Consider the following 18,292-nt stretch of genomic DNA (forward strand, 5'->3'; position numbering starts at 1 on the left):
CATGAGAAGATCTATGAATGTAGAAGAAGCAAGATCTGTATGCAAAGATAGAGTGATGTGGCGTTTTATCGTCTCTGCCACCCTTACGGGAAAACGGTGTGATGGTTTGTTTTTCTTGTAGTTTCGTCAGCAAATAATTCAAAATGAGAATGTTAAATGAATTCGTCACTTTAATTATAGCACTGAAACATTTCTTTATGCGCTAGAGATATTCGTCATTAGTGGGTCCCTATCGTTTTTTTTTTTTGTTGATAAATTGTTTTGGTTAGAACACCGAAGATCCTTTAACCTTTAAAATGCCTAGTTTTATCCTATAATTCAGGCGTTATAGCAAATAAAAATCCCGGTTTCTGCGTTTGTCATTTAAACAGTTAATACCCTCACGCTCCGCCCATAATAACACCAATTCGTATTAAACGAGGAGTTGGCATGTCACACTCTTAGCTCTTACTTAGATTTAGACTGGCGGTATTGTCTATGGCATATCTAATAAATTGTCTTTATTTCGCGTTTTGACAGTTTCTAAGAGAATCTCTGTAAAACGCGCTTGCATTCCCACTAATAAGAAGGAACAACGAAACGAAGGTTGTGAGTAAACTATGAACATATTTAAAGACGTCCCGCTACTGAAATTGATTATCGTATTTCTATTATATTTCAAACAAATTACTAAAGATATATTTTGTATCCTTTTTTAGGCGATTGTTCTTCATATAAAACGAGGTCTGTGTATTCGAACAGAAGACTGGATCACATGGAGCTCGCTTCAGTGAGTTTTAAGGCTGAACCCGGGACTGGCGATTTAAAAGGAGATAAGTTCCATAATGGGGATGGGACGCCATGTCCCTACAGAAGCGACAGGCCTGGTGTTGCTACCGTGAAGACTGAACCGAGGATTGGCGATGTAGGAGATATTCTCTATACTGGGGATGGGACGCCATGTCTCTACAGAAGCGAGAGGCAAGATGTTGCTACCGTGAAGGCAGAACCGAGGATTGGCGGTGTAGGAGATATTCTCTATACTGGGGATGGGACGCCATTTCCCTACAAAAGCGAGGAACCGGATGTTACTACCGTGAAGGCTGAACCGGGGACCAGTTCTGAACAGCAATATATTAAAGGGAGTAATATATTGAACTTTACGGAAATAGACATCGATTATCCTGATTTAAAGCCAAAATTTTTAGAATCTTCTCGCTATTTTAAAGGTGAGAAAAAGTTTATAGTGTCTCCTTCCATATCCATTTGGAAGCAAATTGCGAACTGAGTTAGCTTTTTAGAGAAAAATTATCAAAATGTCATTTTTTTCCTACTTACACATCAAAAATTCAATTACATAAATGAATTACTTGTTAATCAATTTCGTGATTTTTTTAATGTCTTAAAAAAATATTAAATTTCATGGTTAATTTTGGCATGGACATTGGCAGATCGGCTTTCTGAAGTATTTCCATAGATAATAACAATTCTACGTGACCAATAAGTGGGGGGAGGCCTGCTCAGGTTACCTAAAATGCATGATTTTACAGAAAACATGTTATTTGAAAATTTATTTAAAAACGATTATTCATAGGCTTAGAACCGGGCTGTGGTCCCTTGATTATTTTAATCCATTTTCCAATAGTGAGTTTCTTACAACTCGTTAAAATTGAGTTCCAAAATTTAAATATTTGGGTAAACCACAACAACGTAAATATGTATTTTATTTTTATATATTTTTTTAAATGACCTTATCTTTGTCAAATGCAGACGTCCATCATATGGAAACCCTAACTGCATTAGTTCAATTATTATAAGATTACCTCTAGCCCCGGGGTATTTTTATTTATAGATTTCAATAGTACAAATATTACATAAAATAGGAACGTTACATAATTCCATTTCATCAAAAACTTTGGTGTATTACAATTACGCCGATGTCCCTGCTATCCCCTAAACATTGGCCCGATGTTTCCCACTAAATTAATATTATAACTTACTTTTCAGATATTACCGAGACGCCAACATTATCTACGGAGAGTATGCCATCGCATAGTGCAGAACTAGTACCAGAGTTTAAATGTATAACTCGAAAGAAAAATACTTTTAATGAATCGGTGTTGCTGAGAACTGGAGAGAAACCGTTCTCATGCTCGCAATGTAAATATACATGTTCACGTAAGAGTAATTTAAGGAGCCATATGTTTTCTCATACTGGCGAGAAACCGTTCTCTTGCTCGCAATGTAAATATACATGTGCGTTTAAGGGTAATTTAAGAAGTCACATGTTGATACATACTGGTGAGAAACCGTTCTCATGCTCGCAATGTTCGTATACGTGTACTCATAAAACTAGTTTAAGAAGTCACATGTTGATACATACTGGCATTAGACCGTTCTCGTGTCCACAATGTCAATTTACATGTACGCAAAGAACTCATTTAGAAAATCACATGTTTAAACATACTGGCGAGAAACCATTTTCATGCTCACAATGTGGTGTTAAATGTTCTCGGAAGAGTGTTTTAAAACGTCACTTGTTATTACATACAAGAGAGAAAACGTTCTCATGCTCACAATGTAGTTATAAATGTGCACGGAAGAGTGATTTGAAACGTCATAATATATTGGTACACTTAGGGGGTAAATCGTTATCATGCTCACAATGTAGTTATAAATGCGCACAAATAGGTCGTTTAAAAAGTCATTTATCTACACACACTGGCGAGAAGCCGTTCTCATGCTCACAATGTGAATATGCAAGTTCACGTAAGAATAATTTAATAAGTCATATGTTGATACACACTGGTGAGAAACCGTTCTCATGCTCGCAATGCAAATACACATGTGCACTTAAGGGTAGTTTAAAAAGTCACATGTTCGTACATGCTGATGATAAATCGTTTTCATGCACACTATGTAAATATACATGTGCAGTCGAGGGTAATTTAAGAACTCACATGTTGATGCATATAAGCAAGACACCATACTCCTGCTCACTATGTCCTTATACATGTTCACAAAAATCTCATTTAGAAAATCACACATTAAGACATACTGGCGAAAAACCGTTCTCATGCTCGCAATGTAGTTATACGTGTGTACAAAAATGTCATTTAAAAAGTCATTTATTGACGCATACTGGCGAGAAACCGTTCTCATGCTCGCAATGTGGTTTTAAATTTTCACGGAACAGTGATTTAAAACGTCACTCGTTGACGCATACTGGAGAGAAATCATTATCATGCTCACAATGTAGTTATACATGTTACTTTAAATATAATTTAAAATGTCACATGAGGGTGCATGCTGGCGAGAAACTATTGTCGTGCTTACAATGTGATTTTAAATGTTTACAGAACACTGATTTAGAATGTCATATGTTGATGCATACTAGCGACAAACCGTTTTCATCCTCAAAACAATAAAAAATGACGTGTTGATTCGGCATCGTGTCCCTATCCGCACCCGCTGGTGCATAGGGCGCTACATTGGTAAATTGATCATCTGTTACATGAACGTAAGGTGATCAGTCTTGCGCTTCAAGTGTAGGGACAATGAAATATCCCAGTTTGAACAACCATTCAAATCAATATTTCATGTATACTCTTCTAGGAATCGAATCCAGGATGTTAAGAATGGTAGAAGAACGCGCCAACCAGTATACAGCGTGGCGCATTTACCTCAACTCGATTTCCTTATTTTAGATTTTTATCTGGGAGCAGCCATCGAGTGAAAAACACAGATTGGTACCTCTATGTTGAAAATTATTACTTTGGACATTGATATTTTTTATGACTCTTATTTATTTATTTATTATATATACGGCCTAAACCAATTACAACAGTTACATGAAGAAACATAAATGCAAGAAACTGAACAAAAAGAACATAAAACTATTTAGCAAAGACAAACAAGGGCTAAACAATAATAGTATACAATATATTTAAAAAAACGAAAGACCAAAAACTTTGAGCTAAACCATGCCAATCCAACTTCATCCCACACTGTTTAGTCGCGAAGAGATCTACGAAAAGCTGGAAGATCTATCCCAAAAAAATCCAAGTCGTGTGATGAATTGACTAATCTACACATTCTGGACATTGGGGCATAAAAACCAAAGTTGCTCTTAGAAGATTTTATAAATAGCAGATTTTGACTTCTGGTGACACGGTTGGGAACATGAAAAGAAATTGATCGCAACAGAGATGGGATATCACTTAAAGCATTAAGTATTTTGAAAATGCATATAAAGTCCATCTCAGTTCTACGTATCTCCAATGAAGACAGACTGAGAGATTGCTCTATTTCAAAATAAGAATAATTACCCCTTTGTAATCCGAGCAACCATGCCACTTTTCTTAAAAAACGGTGTTGGACAGACTCGATATGGTCAATATAAGTCCTGTAGAATGGAGACCAAATAGGAGAAGCGTATTCTAGATAGGGTCGAACTAGTGAGCAATAAAGAGTTTTGATGGTATTAATATTTTTGAAGTCCGCCGTCACTCTATTGATAAAACCGAGAAGTTTGAGAGATTTGTTTACAATATTATCAACGTGTTCACGATAGGAGAGTTTACTATCTAAAGTAATGCCATGATCCTTTATTGACGAAACCATTGAAAGGGAAGTATTTTTTAGTATTTTTTTTTTTTTTCTTAAGGGAATTTTTCGTTATAAGATTCTCTTACTTTTTTAACATATTTTTCTGAAGATATTTTGTATACCTACGTGTTATTCTTATATGTATAATATTAATTCTTTTTAATTTATCGACTAATAAAATACTTACTAGTGTTGCTCTGTACTTAATTGACATATGTTTATCAACACTAACGGTTTTTTAACAAACCGTAATTTTATTGACTTTCCGTTTTTATTATTTCTATATGTATGAATTATGATACTTTATTTTGTAATGTATACACATGAATAAATACATTTAAATTGAAATGCCCGCCTTTCCGTTTAACCCTAGATTCACCAACTATATTTAGGGTAACATTGTTCATAAACATATTATGTCTCTGATATACCTTACTTTTAAGGTCACCTATTTAATAATTACGGGAGATATTGAAAAAAAATCTACATAGATTAATTAAAAAAAACTTTTATTTGGAATTGAAACATAAAAAACAATTCAAAAATAAATCAAAACATTCTAGGCACAAGCTACCGCGATGTTACATGCACATATGCGTGTTTCTTCAGATACCCTAGCGTCAAGTTGTTCGAGAAATTCGATATATTAGATATAAGGCAATTATATATGTTTAGAATAATAATTATGTTTGTGAAAGCAAATTATTCTACCAAATTCCAAAAAGAACACTCCCACACTGCCAGAAGTCGAACTAAAGGATGGGTCATGGGGTCTACCACAAACTTTGAATTTAAGCAAAGAAATTTCAGGTTTCTAAGCCCCAAAATAGTAAATATGTTACTCAAACATTACAAAACCATGACTCGAATTCAATCAAATAAATTTGTTATAAAATGGTTACTGGATTTAGGTAGAGAAAAATCGGAAAACTTACTAAAAAACTTTTTAATATAATAAATGGTATATAAATATTGGATAACTTTATAATAAATTAACTAGTAGGTAGTCATGTTTACTTTTGCCTAAAAATTTTTTGTTTAAAAATATCTGCCTTAAAACAAGTTGTACCTAGTTGGGCAGATTAGACATAATCCAGAGAAATCTATTACTTATGTATGTATTTAATAAATTAAGAAATTGTATTTTTTTTTTAATAAACCATTATTATTATTTTTTATTGCCTTCCGCGCGTTGTGACAGTTTCATTACTTACTGATGTATGAGAGACGTGTGTTTGTAAATCTAGGGTTGAAAAATAATAAAATAAATAAAATACCTTGATATACTTACCAAACACCACGCAGTTGGACTAGAAACAATGAAATACTGCTTTTAGATGCTTCCTGTGTTGTAAATTAAGTGGTTAACGTGATAACAATATTAAGTGCGTTAACCCAGCAAAAGACCCCAACTTAATTTTTGTTATTTGGGAGTTCATATTGGAAGTAAATCTTATGGCGCAAAGGTTCGGAATAAATTTCTTCGATTTCTCTACATGAGGGCGTATATTATCCATGGCTTTATCTCACCAAGTTTCTCAGGGGTATTGGTAGCAACAGTTTAAATGAATACCAGAAGGAATGTGTATTTAACTACGCATTAAAAAAAAATACCCAATTGAAATATTTGCGTTCTTATGATTTACCCAAAAAAATAAATTTAGAAGGCCATTCTCAACGAGTTGTAAATAACTCACTATTAGAAAATGGAATCAAGTTGGGGTAGTGGGTTTCGAACCACGGACCTTTGGTCCATGAGTCCGAGATTCAGCCACAGGACCACAACCAGATTCGATTGTTACGCGGTATTGTCGACAACCCTGAAATTATATGGAGCATTAACTTTTATGTTCCGGATAATACCTTGGACAACGTTAACGTAGACTGTCCCACATTCTAATATGTATGACCAACATGTTAATGGTTATGCCTGTCGGAAGAGTTATCTCTATGTTGAACAATGTTACTTTGGACATTGATATTTTTCACGTCTCTGAGGGCGTTTTTTGCAACAAGATTTTCTTAAATAATTTTTAGCATATTTTCAATATATTATGTGTACGTTTGGGTTGTTTTTACATTTACATAAATAAAAATTGGAAGTGGAAGAAGGTTAGCAATGTAAATAAAAACAATTAGATGTTAGAATCCGGCTTCGTAGATTTAATAGTTGATATTCAAAAACATAAGTTGATTTATTTTCGTAGAATTTAGTCTCTTGCGGCGCTCTAATAAAATATACCCCTCTTCTGAAAACAAGACATTGCTAGGAACGCACGTTCCCGTAACGCAAAATTTGAGCTTGACCAGGTGCGACAAGTTCGGGTACAGATGTTCGTGGAACTTCCACCAGTCGAGTGGACTCTTGTCCCGGGGTAGGACGTCCTCTCGCATGTACTGCTCCACCTCCAAGCTCGCCAGATTGTTCAGCGCGTCTGCGGGCTTCACTATGTTGTCGGTCACCTCGTCGAACTCCTCCCAGATAGAAATCTTCCTGACCAAAGTTTCTCTCTTGTTGCTAGTGCTTGCGGTGGTGCTCTGTCTTTCCTTCCCCGCGAGGATGGACGCTACCAGCGCTATGACGATCTGCTTGGTGTTGGACGCCGCTTCCTTACTCTCGTAGTAATGCTTGAACCTCGGGTCGAGAAACATGCACATGGCAAATATGTCATCCTGTTCCAGATTGGGGAATTTCTCGTTCAAACCGGTTTGCAGTTTTTTCAGGACTTCACCTACTTCGTCTTTGTAGGCGTTGCTAGACAAAAGTCTCATCATAGTTTTCTTTAGGCCTCGAGACACGGGGATAACTTGACTAGCAGTGAAAGTTTGGTTTTGGCTCATGGTTATGCAGATCTCTTCGAACGGGCTTAATATTTCGCAAATGCTGATGCACGCTTCGAGATCCGTTGGATCAAGCGCCGCTATGCAAGTGTCCGATAAACTTAAAGCTTGACTTACCGACTCTCGAATTTCTGAGAATCGTTTCAGCATATAGTAAGTAGTAATCCATCGCGTCGGTACATCTTGGATAAGACACATCGGTTTTAAAACTCCCGACTTCATCTGGACATTCGCCAGGGTCTGGGTGGCCATCGGACTCGTGACAAAATAGGCGACAATCGTCTTTACCCTTTTCAAAAGCTGTTCGACCTGTGTGAGGGAATCTTCAATGACGGTGTTAAGAGTGTGCGCGTAGCACGAGAAGTGCCTCCAGCCGAACGATTCGAGGATCGCTCGCTTAACGTTGTGTTCTCCGTCAGTCACAACCATCAGGACTCTCTCTTTCAAGTCCCACTCCTGGGCGAGTCTCTGCAGTTCTTTCGTCATCGTCGCGGTGCAGGAGCTGCCAAGAAGCGGGACACATTCTAGCAGAATCGTCTTGAAGGTGTAGTCTGGGGATATGTAATGCGCGCTGACCGCTATAAATGTGTCATTAGTCACAGAAGTCCACAGATCCGTAGTGAGACACAAGGTTTCTGCCGATTGTATAATTTTTAGAGAGTTGGCTCGACAACTATCAAATATTGGTGGCAATAACGAATCGGAAAAATGCTTCTCATCTGGAATGACAAAGGCTGGGGCGAAAGCGCTTATAAGCTCCCGAAAGCCTCTATCCTTTATGATAGTAAATGGCTGGAAATCCCAAACGAAAAGTTTCAATATGGCGTTCTCTATTAATACTTTTTTAACGTGCGCTAAGGAACTTTTGGGAGTATACGCAGTTAATTTAACTTTATTTTTAGGCGGAACTGGCGAATGGCTAAAACTACCAGGGGACAGCAATATCTTCTCGTTTTGTGAGTCCAACTGCTGAGGTGTAACGGCCAGTTTCTCATGTGTAACGGTCAGCTGCTCGGGTGTAACGGCCAGCTTCTCATGTGTAACGGTCAGCTCCTCATGTGTAACGGCCAGCTCCTCTGCATGCGGACGCTTGTCCTGCAGTTGTTCCTGCGCACGGGATGCTCCAAGTACGTCCTTGACGTTAATACAGATATCGATTTTCGGATGTTTTCTTTTTAAATGCGTCATTAAATTCGTAGTTGTGGACTTGTAAGAGATACTATTATTACAATGTTTGCAGGAAGCCATGTGGTTTTCTAAAGAGTCAAAATGAGCCCATACCACACTGCTTCTCCTTTCGGGCCGGGAGGCTGGCAATATCTTCCCGCTCTGTGTGGCGTCAGGCTCCTTGGTTTCCGGACGCTCTGTTTGAGGACACCTGTCTGGCTGTTCCTGTGCGCGGGATGCGAGTTCGTTATTTACGTCGATACCGACATCAAAAATTTTCGGGTGTTTTCTTTTTAAATGGCCCAATAAATTTGTAATAGTGGACTTGTAGGAGAATAAATTTTTACAATAATTGCAGGACGCCATGAAATTTTCCAATGTATCGAAATGAGTCCATAACATGCTGCTTTTCTTTCCGAGTCGGGAGGACTGCAAGATCTTCCTGCGTTGTATTTCCGGCTGCTTAAGTGTAACGGACAGCTCTTCGATTGCTAGAGGATCTGCCTGTGGACACCTGTTCGGCAGCTGTGCGCGGGTTTCTTCGAGTTCACTCTTGACGTTCATACCGACATCAATAATTATCGGATGTTTTCTTTTTAAATGTGTCTTTAGATTTGCAGTAGTGGACTTGTACGAGATGCATTTGTTACAATACTTGCAGGAAGCTATGTGGTTTTTCAAATTGTCGAAATGAACCCAAAGCACACTACCTTTCTTTCCGGGTCGGGGGGACTTCGACTCCTCGTCATCCGACTGATCTAAGCTAGAAGGACTCACAGACTTCAAGTGTCTCTTCAGGTCAAAAGACGAGCCTTTGTGGGGTTCGATATTCTTGCACGCGTTGCATCTCGCTTCGCTCTCCAAGCAGTCAGGCGTGATGGTCTCGTAGGAGAGCGACTTCTGACACAAGTCGCACCGCGCCTTGGAGTCTTCCTCGCGGTCCTCGAAACACTTCACGACCTCACTTGTATTTCTCCTCTTCCCCGCCCGCTGCTTGATCTCTTCCTCTTCACTCTCTGCAGCGGTGTCCTGAAAAAACTCATCGTCCAGACACGCGGCGTGTTTTTTCGAAAGATGGTTTATCAAATTGGACGTGGTAGAGAATTCCAATGTAAGGGGACAAAAACCGCAAATGGCTTTCGACTCATCACCGTCCACCAATGTAAAGTAATTCCAAACTGGGCTAACTGTTCGCTCCATGATACGAGTTCTACCTTTTCTCCTTCTGTCCTTTCTCATCAAACGGAAGTAGTGTTGCCTTTTTAACCCTCGGTGTTGTAATTGTCAAACGTAATTTCACTGCGAATTTGACAATTTGAAGTAGTTAATAACATTTAAATAAGCGGTGTAAATTAATTTGATGATTATGAAATGAATATTTTGGTTACTTGTATGGAGGGCGTCGGTAGAGTTAGGTTATCCTTTTAAAATAATGATGATAATGTCCTTTGTATCTAGGTTATGCAAGCGAATAAATAGTTTTTGCACAAACAGTTGTATAACTGCAATTCGGTCACGATGAAGAATGACAATATCCAACATAAGCTCTACATATATCCATTTGCTAAACTCTCAGTAAACGCGGCACTGAAAGCGGTAGAGTAAAAATTAATTTAAATCGCGATTAGTAACACATAAATGTATAATCCTGAACTGCTTTCTTTGAGTAAAAATGGCCCATAAACAACTCATTTTTACAAACCATTACGTTAAACTATGAGATATCGGTCTTATATTTTTGGTATTTACATTTTATGTTGATGCGTCGATTGGATCAGATGTATTGCGACTGTTTATTTAATAAGTTCTGTAAATGTTGATATTTATTTGACCTATAAATAGTATCCACTAAAGATACAATTACAATGAATAAATGCATGGAAAACCCATTCAAAAACATTGATAAAATATGAGAAATGTGCCGATAAGAGTGATCTTTCACACGAATAAATGCCTAAATAGATGATTGTCAGTTTTTTGGTTTTTATACATATTTTTAAACGATTACTCTGAAAAAATTAAAAAATTGAATAAATAATAGGGAAATATCGCATACTACGAATACCGATAAAAATAAACTAAATGAATTTAGAATTTTAAAAAACAATATGGATATGTTGGATGAATGTTTTCGTACATAAATGAAAAAAAGAAATTTAATAAAAATACGTTGCTGGAAAAATGCGACGTGTTTGGCCTTGGTTGTTGTGACGTCAAGGTGATAATGTTCTAAACGAATTTCAATGACCGGTAACAAATAAACATGAATCGTGACGTGTTAGGGGCGTGACCAATGGAATGACCGTTTTTGCGGGAATTCAAAATCACAAATTAAAAAAATATATATTATGATACTAAAATTGGCAAAGGTGTTTTTTGTTACTGGACAATATTCATAGACCTTTATTACTTTTAAAACGTTTTTTTAAAAAAGTGATATTTCCCTAATGTGCATTTAATTTAATTTAATCATTAATCAATTGACGCATTACGCATTTAATTAAATCACTAATCATTTGAATACATCCTTAGCATGTGTTGACAATGTACATTGTTTTTCTTTAATTACAAATTTAAAAAGTTTCAATTAAATTTATTTCTTTATATACTTTAATCACTTTGTAAAGCGCTCTTGAGGTATTATATTACGAAAATAGCACTGTACACGTTAACCATAATAATAATAATGACCGTGTTAGATATTACGTTGTTCGCAGAACTGATTAATACTCTAATTTGATTATGTACTTTATTCAATTTAATAAGAGTTCTTTCCTTTCAATAAATGTTTGAAACGAGAAAGCATTTTTGTTTATACTTCTACCATACACACTAATTAAGCTTCATTTAAAATTATGGTCCACTCTGGCCATATATAGTGGAGACTAACATTTTCGGACGATAGTAGTTGAGTGTCAAAGCGTAACTCGTTTATTGACAAAAACAAAGTATTTTTTTAATACGAGGGAAACGGATAGGAATATCCACTGTATTTAAAAATGTTTTTGGGTACGCTTTCACTGTTTTTACCAAACTACGTTATCATATGAATATTGTGTACGGTAGGTAATCAGTTTCGATAACCGGTTCCACTCTTGTCTCATTACTCCGGGAACACGCGTAGTTACTACGTCACAGCCGCACCAGGTCGCGACTGTATTCGTTGCCTTAATAGTGTGACTTGACACAACTCACTAGAGAAATTCACTTTCAAAGTATTTGTAACGAATATATATGATATTTTATATTTGTAACTGTGACGAGCTGTCAGCTGTCACTTGAGGCGAGACTCCATAGATTTCCATAGATACTCGTAACTTTTTCTTCGCGAACTCACTACGGAAGGCGGTAAAATATTGTCTTTGTTTATTTTACTTCCAACAAGAACTCTATAAAATAACCTTTTGCTATCTCGCAATAGCTTGTAACCGCTCTAAATGTCGAAAGAAATTAACAGGTTTCAAATGATTTATTAATTGTGGTTCACAGACAATAATATTAATGAATGCATAAAGAAACCGGCTCGCCCAAAAGCAGCACTTAAATTAGATTTTTTGGTTACAAAATGATTACCTTCAGGGAATATTAAAACTATTAAATAAAATTCAAATATAATAAAAGTTAATCAACAATGCCATATATACGAAACTAGAGACAAAAAAAATAAGATTACCATTGAAGAGAAAAACAAATGCAAAACTTTATGTCTAACGATTAAAACTGTATGAATTATCCAAAAAATGAAAGCCTTGAAATATTTTAAATTAATTTGAAAAAATATGTTCTCCAGTAATTTTAATACCTACATAATATTAACGTTATAAAAAGTATTATATTCATTCATAAGATGTAATGAACTTATTAATTAATCAATCAATAAATTAAACCAAATAAGACATTGGTAAAATAATTATAAAAACACTGTGAGTTAAGTAATTAGTAATCTTTAAATTATAATTATGTGAACAAAACATATTTTACGAATACCTTATTTAAAAATGTTTTTTATTACAGTTAAACATCAATTATCCGGACTAATGAGTGCAATTTTTTGCCGTTATTCGATATGCATGAGTAACATGCGCTAAAATGTAACTCCCGTAAATTTTGCTTGCAATACTGAAATACAATGTCGAAATTTTGCATTGCTGCGCAGTCAGTGCGAGATTTAAAAAAATCGTAAATTTTTATGTCGTCAGCAAAGAATATATATTTGCAATATTTTAAACATTTGTTTACGTCATAAGTATAATTTATGCATTAAATAGAAAGGGGTTTAGTGAGATCCTCGTGGTACATCAGTAGGTGTGGTTATATTGTGCGATTTATATCCTTCAATAGTAACACTTGGCTACCTTTTTTCTACATACGATGTAAACCATTTGAGTAAACCCCCATGGATGTCCAGATATCGTGATTTATTTAATTAAATTTGATCAGTGACCCTGTCATATACCTGTGTTGTTGTTTTGGGAAATATTTTAAAATCAGTGAATATAAATATGCGATCATAAAATGTATTATTTTTGAAAATAGAATACCGATAGAATTGAGATTGGGCTACAATTTTCGGCAAAACTTTTTGCTCCTGACTTGCTTATGAAATGGCGAGTGTTAATTTGAAATTCTGAGGAAAAATCTCTTCTTTTAAAAAGTAAAATCAGCGGAGTCATCTGAGATTGCGCACAGTGTACAACGAATAAATATAAGGTTTAATCGCTGTCGGCCACTATATTTACGCCGAGCTTAATTAAGTAGGTAGTTGAAAACGTGAATCTTGTTTGAAATGATAGAACCTATATTATCAGAAGCCCATTGATCTATGGTATTTTCTTCTTCTGTGAACGTAATGGAAGCTGCGGTAGTTGATAAATATATGAAAGTAATATTATTTCAGGATATTGTACAGCGCCCTTGAGGTGATTTTCACAAAAATGGCGCTATATAAATTATCCAAACATTATTATTATTATAATACAGATAAGTTATTTAATCAATAGACTTAAAAGAGCTTATTAAAATTTAAAAAAACAACAAATTAACATTACATAAACGCACCTCCACTTAACGTATCATATACCAAGTTTTTCTCACGTACTGCTTCTAATTATTATTATGTTTTGTTAAATAATAGCGTCATTTTTTGAGAGGAAATGTGTTTGTAATAACGTCTTTTATTAATTTGACAAACAGCAACAGAGAAAAAGAACATTTTATAGAAGGAAATATGGATGTCTAAGAGTTGAGGGGGAAGACAGTGACATATTAAGTAAAAAATTAAGTATAACTATTTATTTTATTATATTAGGGAAGTACTTGCAATTCTCTCTACACGAACTTTTTAGCATAAGGCCATTGAAATAAATCCTAAGTATTAAATATTGATTTCATTATTAAGGAAATCATATAGTCTTTAACCAATACAATGTAGGCATTATAGGACAACAATTTTTCAAAAAATAAAACGAATCACAATTTTTTACTTGAATTTATTATGGATCCAGAAGGAGAGGGAAAAATAACAGAGTAATTCTAAATGATCACCTATATATTATTATTTATATATATATTCGCATTAGCCCGAATAAAACGCGAAAACGAGGTTTAGGCCGTATCCAGATGTACTAGAGTTCACATCACCTACAGAGTTTATGCGTGTGTTGGTTGCGTTGGTGAGATTTGGATAAGAAAATCACATTTTTTATAATACAGTTTACCCATTTTTAGAGTTCACATAACTGAGGTTGGTGACAACGCAAAGATCTCGCAACCCATCTAGGAATCGTTGAAGCAGCTTTTAACACGATGCGTGATACTCGGTCAAAACGAAATGCCGATTATTTAGCTGATTATATAATGCTGGGACTCCTACGTGGGAGTCCTGGCACCTTACTAAAGCTCAAAACACCAAACTTCTGAGTTTTAAAAGTAATTACCAGAGGAGAATATTAGGCATAAGGTGGTTCGATTTCGTATCTGAAGAAGTCTGAGATCGGACGCAAAGGGTGTTGCAGTGGACCTGGCTTTGACACGTGCTGCGGGTGCTTCAGAAGAGTCTTCACCCAAGCTGCCTCTTCTTCATACTTACGGTGACGATCTTAAGGGTTTATTCGGCGGTGCTAAGGGACGCAGAATTGACGTAAGAAGAGGCGAGAATGCTGGTTTGTGATAAGATCTCCTGGAGGCGTTTGTTGATGCAGATATGCTCCACCTAGGAGCGGATGTGAAAAGAAAGAAATAAACCGGAATAGTGAGGTAAAAATAGTTGAAAATCTTTTAAATAATCCAAGATATGCCGACTATACAAAACTGAATGCTACATCACAATGTGAAATGGCTGAACTGCTATCAAGAGATGAGGAAGAGAGCAAGAAAACGGGCCTGGGGATTAATAAAGCTAAAACACAAACACTTTTTGTAGATTGTAATCCTCAAGTCGCTAGGAAAAAAACCAACTTGAGGTTTTGAATTTATTTCCTCGGTTGTTGGATAACGGACATTGGCAGCTGCTAGCCAAAAATCAAAAAAAGAGCTGGGATGGCAAAAAGTCCAAGGGAAAGATATGGGAGGACAGAGGCATATCGAGAGCGATAAAGATGAGACTAATCATTCACTAAGCAGTCTTCTTATGTATTTTATATGGGGCGGAAACATGGAAAATGGTGCAACATAATAGATGCCTTTGCGATGTGTCGTTCGAGGCATATGCTAAGAATACCCTGGACAGCCAGATGCACTTACGCCTCCAATCTTTAGGACAGACTCTCGCTCATATAGAAAGGAAGATTGTCTGGAGAAGTTTATTGTGGTCGCAGCGTAGAGGCAAGAAGAGGCCAAAGGTGGTCTCCTTTGCGCTAGTAGGAACATATGAAAACTGCAGCAGGGAGATCGTTTTTGACAGCACTCAGAAATGCGGGATGCGGAGACAAGAGGAGGACTGCAGTCTAGAGAATACGGCATTGTTATCACGATCTTGAGTCATGGCGTACTAATCAGGAAGAAAAATAATACATGTTTTGAAACGCTCAAGTCTATAGAAATGCTGCGTCGGTTTTTAATTTAAGTTTTTGTAAAACAATGAAGCATGCTTTATTGACCAAGAAATCGTGGAAGAAAATTTATTTGATAGATTTAAATTTAGTTTTTTGTGTCTCCTAAATAGTTAGTTTACTTTTGGAGGTTACGAGATGTTGCATGTTCACTGGCGAAATGACGTTTTAAATCACCGTTCCGCGTAAACGTATAATTACATTGTGAGCATGAAAACAGTTTATCGCCGGTATGTGTCAACATGTGTTTTTTTATATTACTTTTCTGTGCACATATGTAACTACATTGCGAACATGAGAACGGTTTCTCTTCAGTATGTATTAACACGTGACGTTTTAAAACACTGTTTCGCGAACATTTAAACTTACATTCCGAGCATGAGAACGGTTTTTCGCCAGAATGTTTTAAAATGTGATTTGTTAAATGAGTTTTTTGCGTACATGTGAAACGACATTGTGAGCATGAAAACGGTTTCTCGCCAGTATGTTTTAACAAATGACGTTTTAAATCACAGTTTCGTGTAAACGTATAACTACATTGTGTGCATGAAAACGGTTTATCGCCGGTATGTGTAAACATGTGTTTTTTTATATAACTTTCATGTGCACATGTATAAGTACATTGCGAGCATGCGAACGGTTTCTCGTCAGTATGTCTAAACAAGTGACGTTTTAAAATACTGTTTCGTGAACATCGAAAACTACATTCGGAGCATGAAAACGGTTTTTCGCCACTATGTTTTACCATGTGTCTTATTAAATGACTTTTTTGAGAACATTTATAACGACATATTGAGCATAAGAACGGTTTCTCGCCTGTATGTTTTAGATTATGATTTTTTAACTGAATACTTTGCGTACATGTAAAACGACATAGTGAGCATGAGAAGGGTTTCTCGCCGGTATGTATTAACACGTGACGCTTTAAAACACTGTTCCGTGAACACCTAAAACTACAATCAGAGCATGAGAACGGTTTGTCGCTAGTATGTTTAACCATATGACTTTTTAAACGACTCTGGTGTGTACATGTATAGCTGCATTGCAAGCATGAAAAAGGTTTCACTCCAGTACTCGGCAACACCCATTCATTACAAGTAGTCTCCTGCCTTGTTTTATATTCACCCTCAGGAAGTGGTTCTGCACTATGAAGTGGTAGAATTAAACTCTTCGGAGATAATGTTGGCGACTTGGTAGTTTCTAAAAAGTAAAAGTTATAATATTATCATGGTTGGCGGTATATAATCACTGTTTAAAGAATAACGGGGACATCAGTAAGCTTTTAATATTCCGTGGCAAAGACTTTAAGGAATCCTATATGTATTGTGCAGATCCAAGATGGATTATGTTGTTATTAGAGGTACGAAATTGATAGCCGGTCCGACTTAGTTCATGTCTGACTGAACTAGTAATATTACGTAAAAAAAACTTGACACTCGTGCAACAAGTAAATCACCTCTACCTATTTGATTTAAATGTAGTCAATTCTATTTTAGGAGACATTATTAACGAATGGATACAAAACGTTATCTTGATAATGTTTCTCTTAGAAATAGTCTCATAACTTGATAATTCAATTTAGAATGGAAATGAGAGAAGACACTGTAAACTCATGCCTACCTTCTGTATTGCGAGATGATTCCAAACATTCTTGTTTTATATTAGGATAATCAATGTCGATTTCCGTAAAGATAAAATCATTCTTTACAGTATATTGGTGTTCTTCAGTACTGGTCTCCGGTTCAGCCTTCACGGTAGCAACCTCTAAATCCACGTTTTTGTAGGGAAATGGCGACTCTTTCCCAGGATGGATAATATATCCTACATCCCCAGTTCTTGGTTCATCCTTCACGGTAGCAACACCTGGCTCTTCACTTCTATCCGGGCGTGGCGCCCTTTCTCCAGTACGGATAATATTTCCTTTTACATCGCCAGTCCCAGGTTCAGGCTTTACGATATCAACATCTGGTTTTTCGCTTTTGAAGAGACATGGCGTCCCTTCCCCCGTATGGAGAACATCTTCTTCTACATCAGCGGTTCCCGGTTCAGACTTAATACTGACTAAAGCGAATTTCATCTGTTCCATAGTTTTATGCTTGAATACAAAGACCACGCTTTCTATGAAGATCGGTCACTTGAAAATGTACTCGATGATCAAGTAGATTTAAAAAAATGTGATGTAAACGCAATTATCTATCACTTTTTACTACGAGAGATATTATGGATTAAGTCAAATCTTTTGCTTCGTTGGAAAAACCCCGCTCCGAAACGTATTTTAGACTCCAAGCTCTTCTTTACAGGTATAAAACATTACCGGGACGTCTGTAGACATGTTTATGGATTTAGTCATAAGATTTGGTTACGTTGGACAAATCCACGCCTGGAAACTCAATATTAGACTCTTCTAAAAATTTACAAGTATGAAACGTAAGGCATATGACCGAAAATTACTTCTTCGTTGGTGCCGAGCGAATGCACGTTAACTGGGGATTACACGCTCGTTTTATGAAGATAACAATACCTTAGGAACTGTCAGAACACGAAATGGCGGCCATAAGGAAATGCTGCCAGCTGCTGCCAATGAAACAGAATACAGACAATGTTTCCAGCCTAAAGTTCTAAAGTATGCACCTTGAGTGTGACATGCC

General features: G+C 36.3%; 3 protein-coding genes across 6 annotated transcripts; 1 reads left to right on the forward strand and 2 right to left on the reverse strand.

Annotated features, from left to right (window-relative positions):
• Nucleotides 1-540: 540 nt before the first annotated feature.
• Nucleotides 541-3,920, forward strand: LOC148272867 (uncharacterized). Its single transcript, XM_088239468.1, has 3 exons — nucleotides 541-588; nucleotides 699-1,208; nucleotides 1,987-3,920. Exons 2-3 carry the CDS (start codon nucleotides 755-757, stop codon nucleotides 3,405-3,407), a joined length of 1,875 nt encoding a protein of 624 aa, XP_088095594.1. The 5' UTR covers nucleotides 541-588; nucleotides 699-754; the 3' UTR covers nucleotides 3,408-3,920.
• Nucleotides 3,921-6,729: 2,809 nt separating this feature from the next.
• Nucleotides 6,730-11,986, reverse strand: LOC148272868 (zinc finger BED domain-containing protein 4-like). 4 transcript variants are annotated; one of them, XM_088239473.1, is made up of 3 exons: nucleotides 11,486-11,986; nucleotides 9,984-10,182; nucleotides 6,730-9,894 (listed from the first exon to the last, which is right to left on the reverse strand). In XM_088239473.1, exon 3 carries the CDS (start codon nucleotides 9,832-9,834, stop codon nucleotides 6,751-6,753), a length of 3,084 nt encoding a protein of 1,027 aa, XP_088095599.1. In that variant the 5' UTR covers nucleotides 9,835-9,894; nucleotides 9,984-10,182; nucleotides 11,486-11,986; the 3' UTR covers nucleotides 6,730-6,750. The 4 variants fall into 4 exon arrangements, with proteins under 4 accessions (XP_088095599.1, XP_088095601.1, XP_088095602.1 ...); XM_088239475.1 differs by having other exon boundaries at nucleotides 11,791-11,875; XM_088239476.1 differs by lacking the exon at nucleotides 9,984-10,182 and having other exon boundaries at nucleotides 11,791-11,890.
• Nucleotides 11,987-14,068: 2,082 nt separating this feature from the next.
• LOC148272869 (uncharacterized) lies at nucleotides 14,069-18,174 on the reverse strand. Its single transcript, XM_088239477.1, has 2 exons — nucleotides 17,265-18,174; nucleotides 14,069-16,844 (listed from the first exon to the last, which is right to left on the reverse strand). The coding sequence occupies exons 1-2, from the start codon at nucleotides 17,728-17,730 to the stop codon at nucleotides 15,763-15,765; spliced, it is 1,548 nt and encodes a 515-aa protein (XP_088095603.1). The 5' UTR covers nucleotides 17,731-18,174; the 3' UTR covers nucleotides 14,069-15,762.
• Between the last annotated feature and the right edge of the window lie 118 nt (nucleotides 18,175-18,292).

The sequence above is a fragment of the Micrasema longulum genome, unplaced genomic scaffold (genome assembly GCF_059751315.1).
Source record: "Micrasema longulum isolate JH-2025_06_02 unplaced genomic scaffold, ASM5975131v1 h1tg002172l, whole genome shotgun sequence".
NCBI classification, from domain to species: Eukaryota; Metazoa; Arthropoda; class Insecta; order Trichoptera; family Brachycentridae; genus Micrasema; species Micrasema longulum.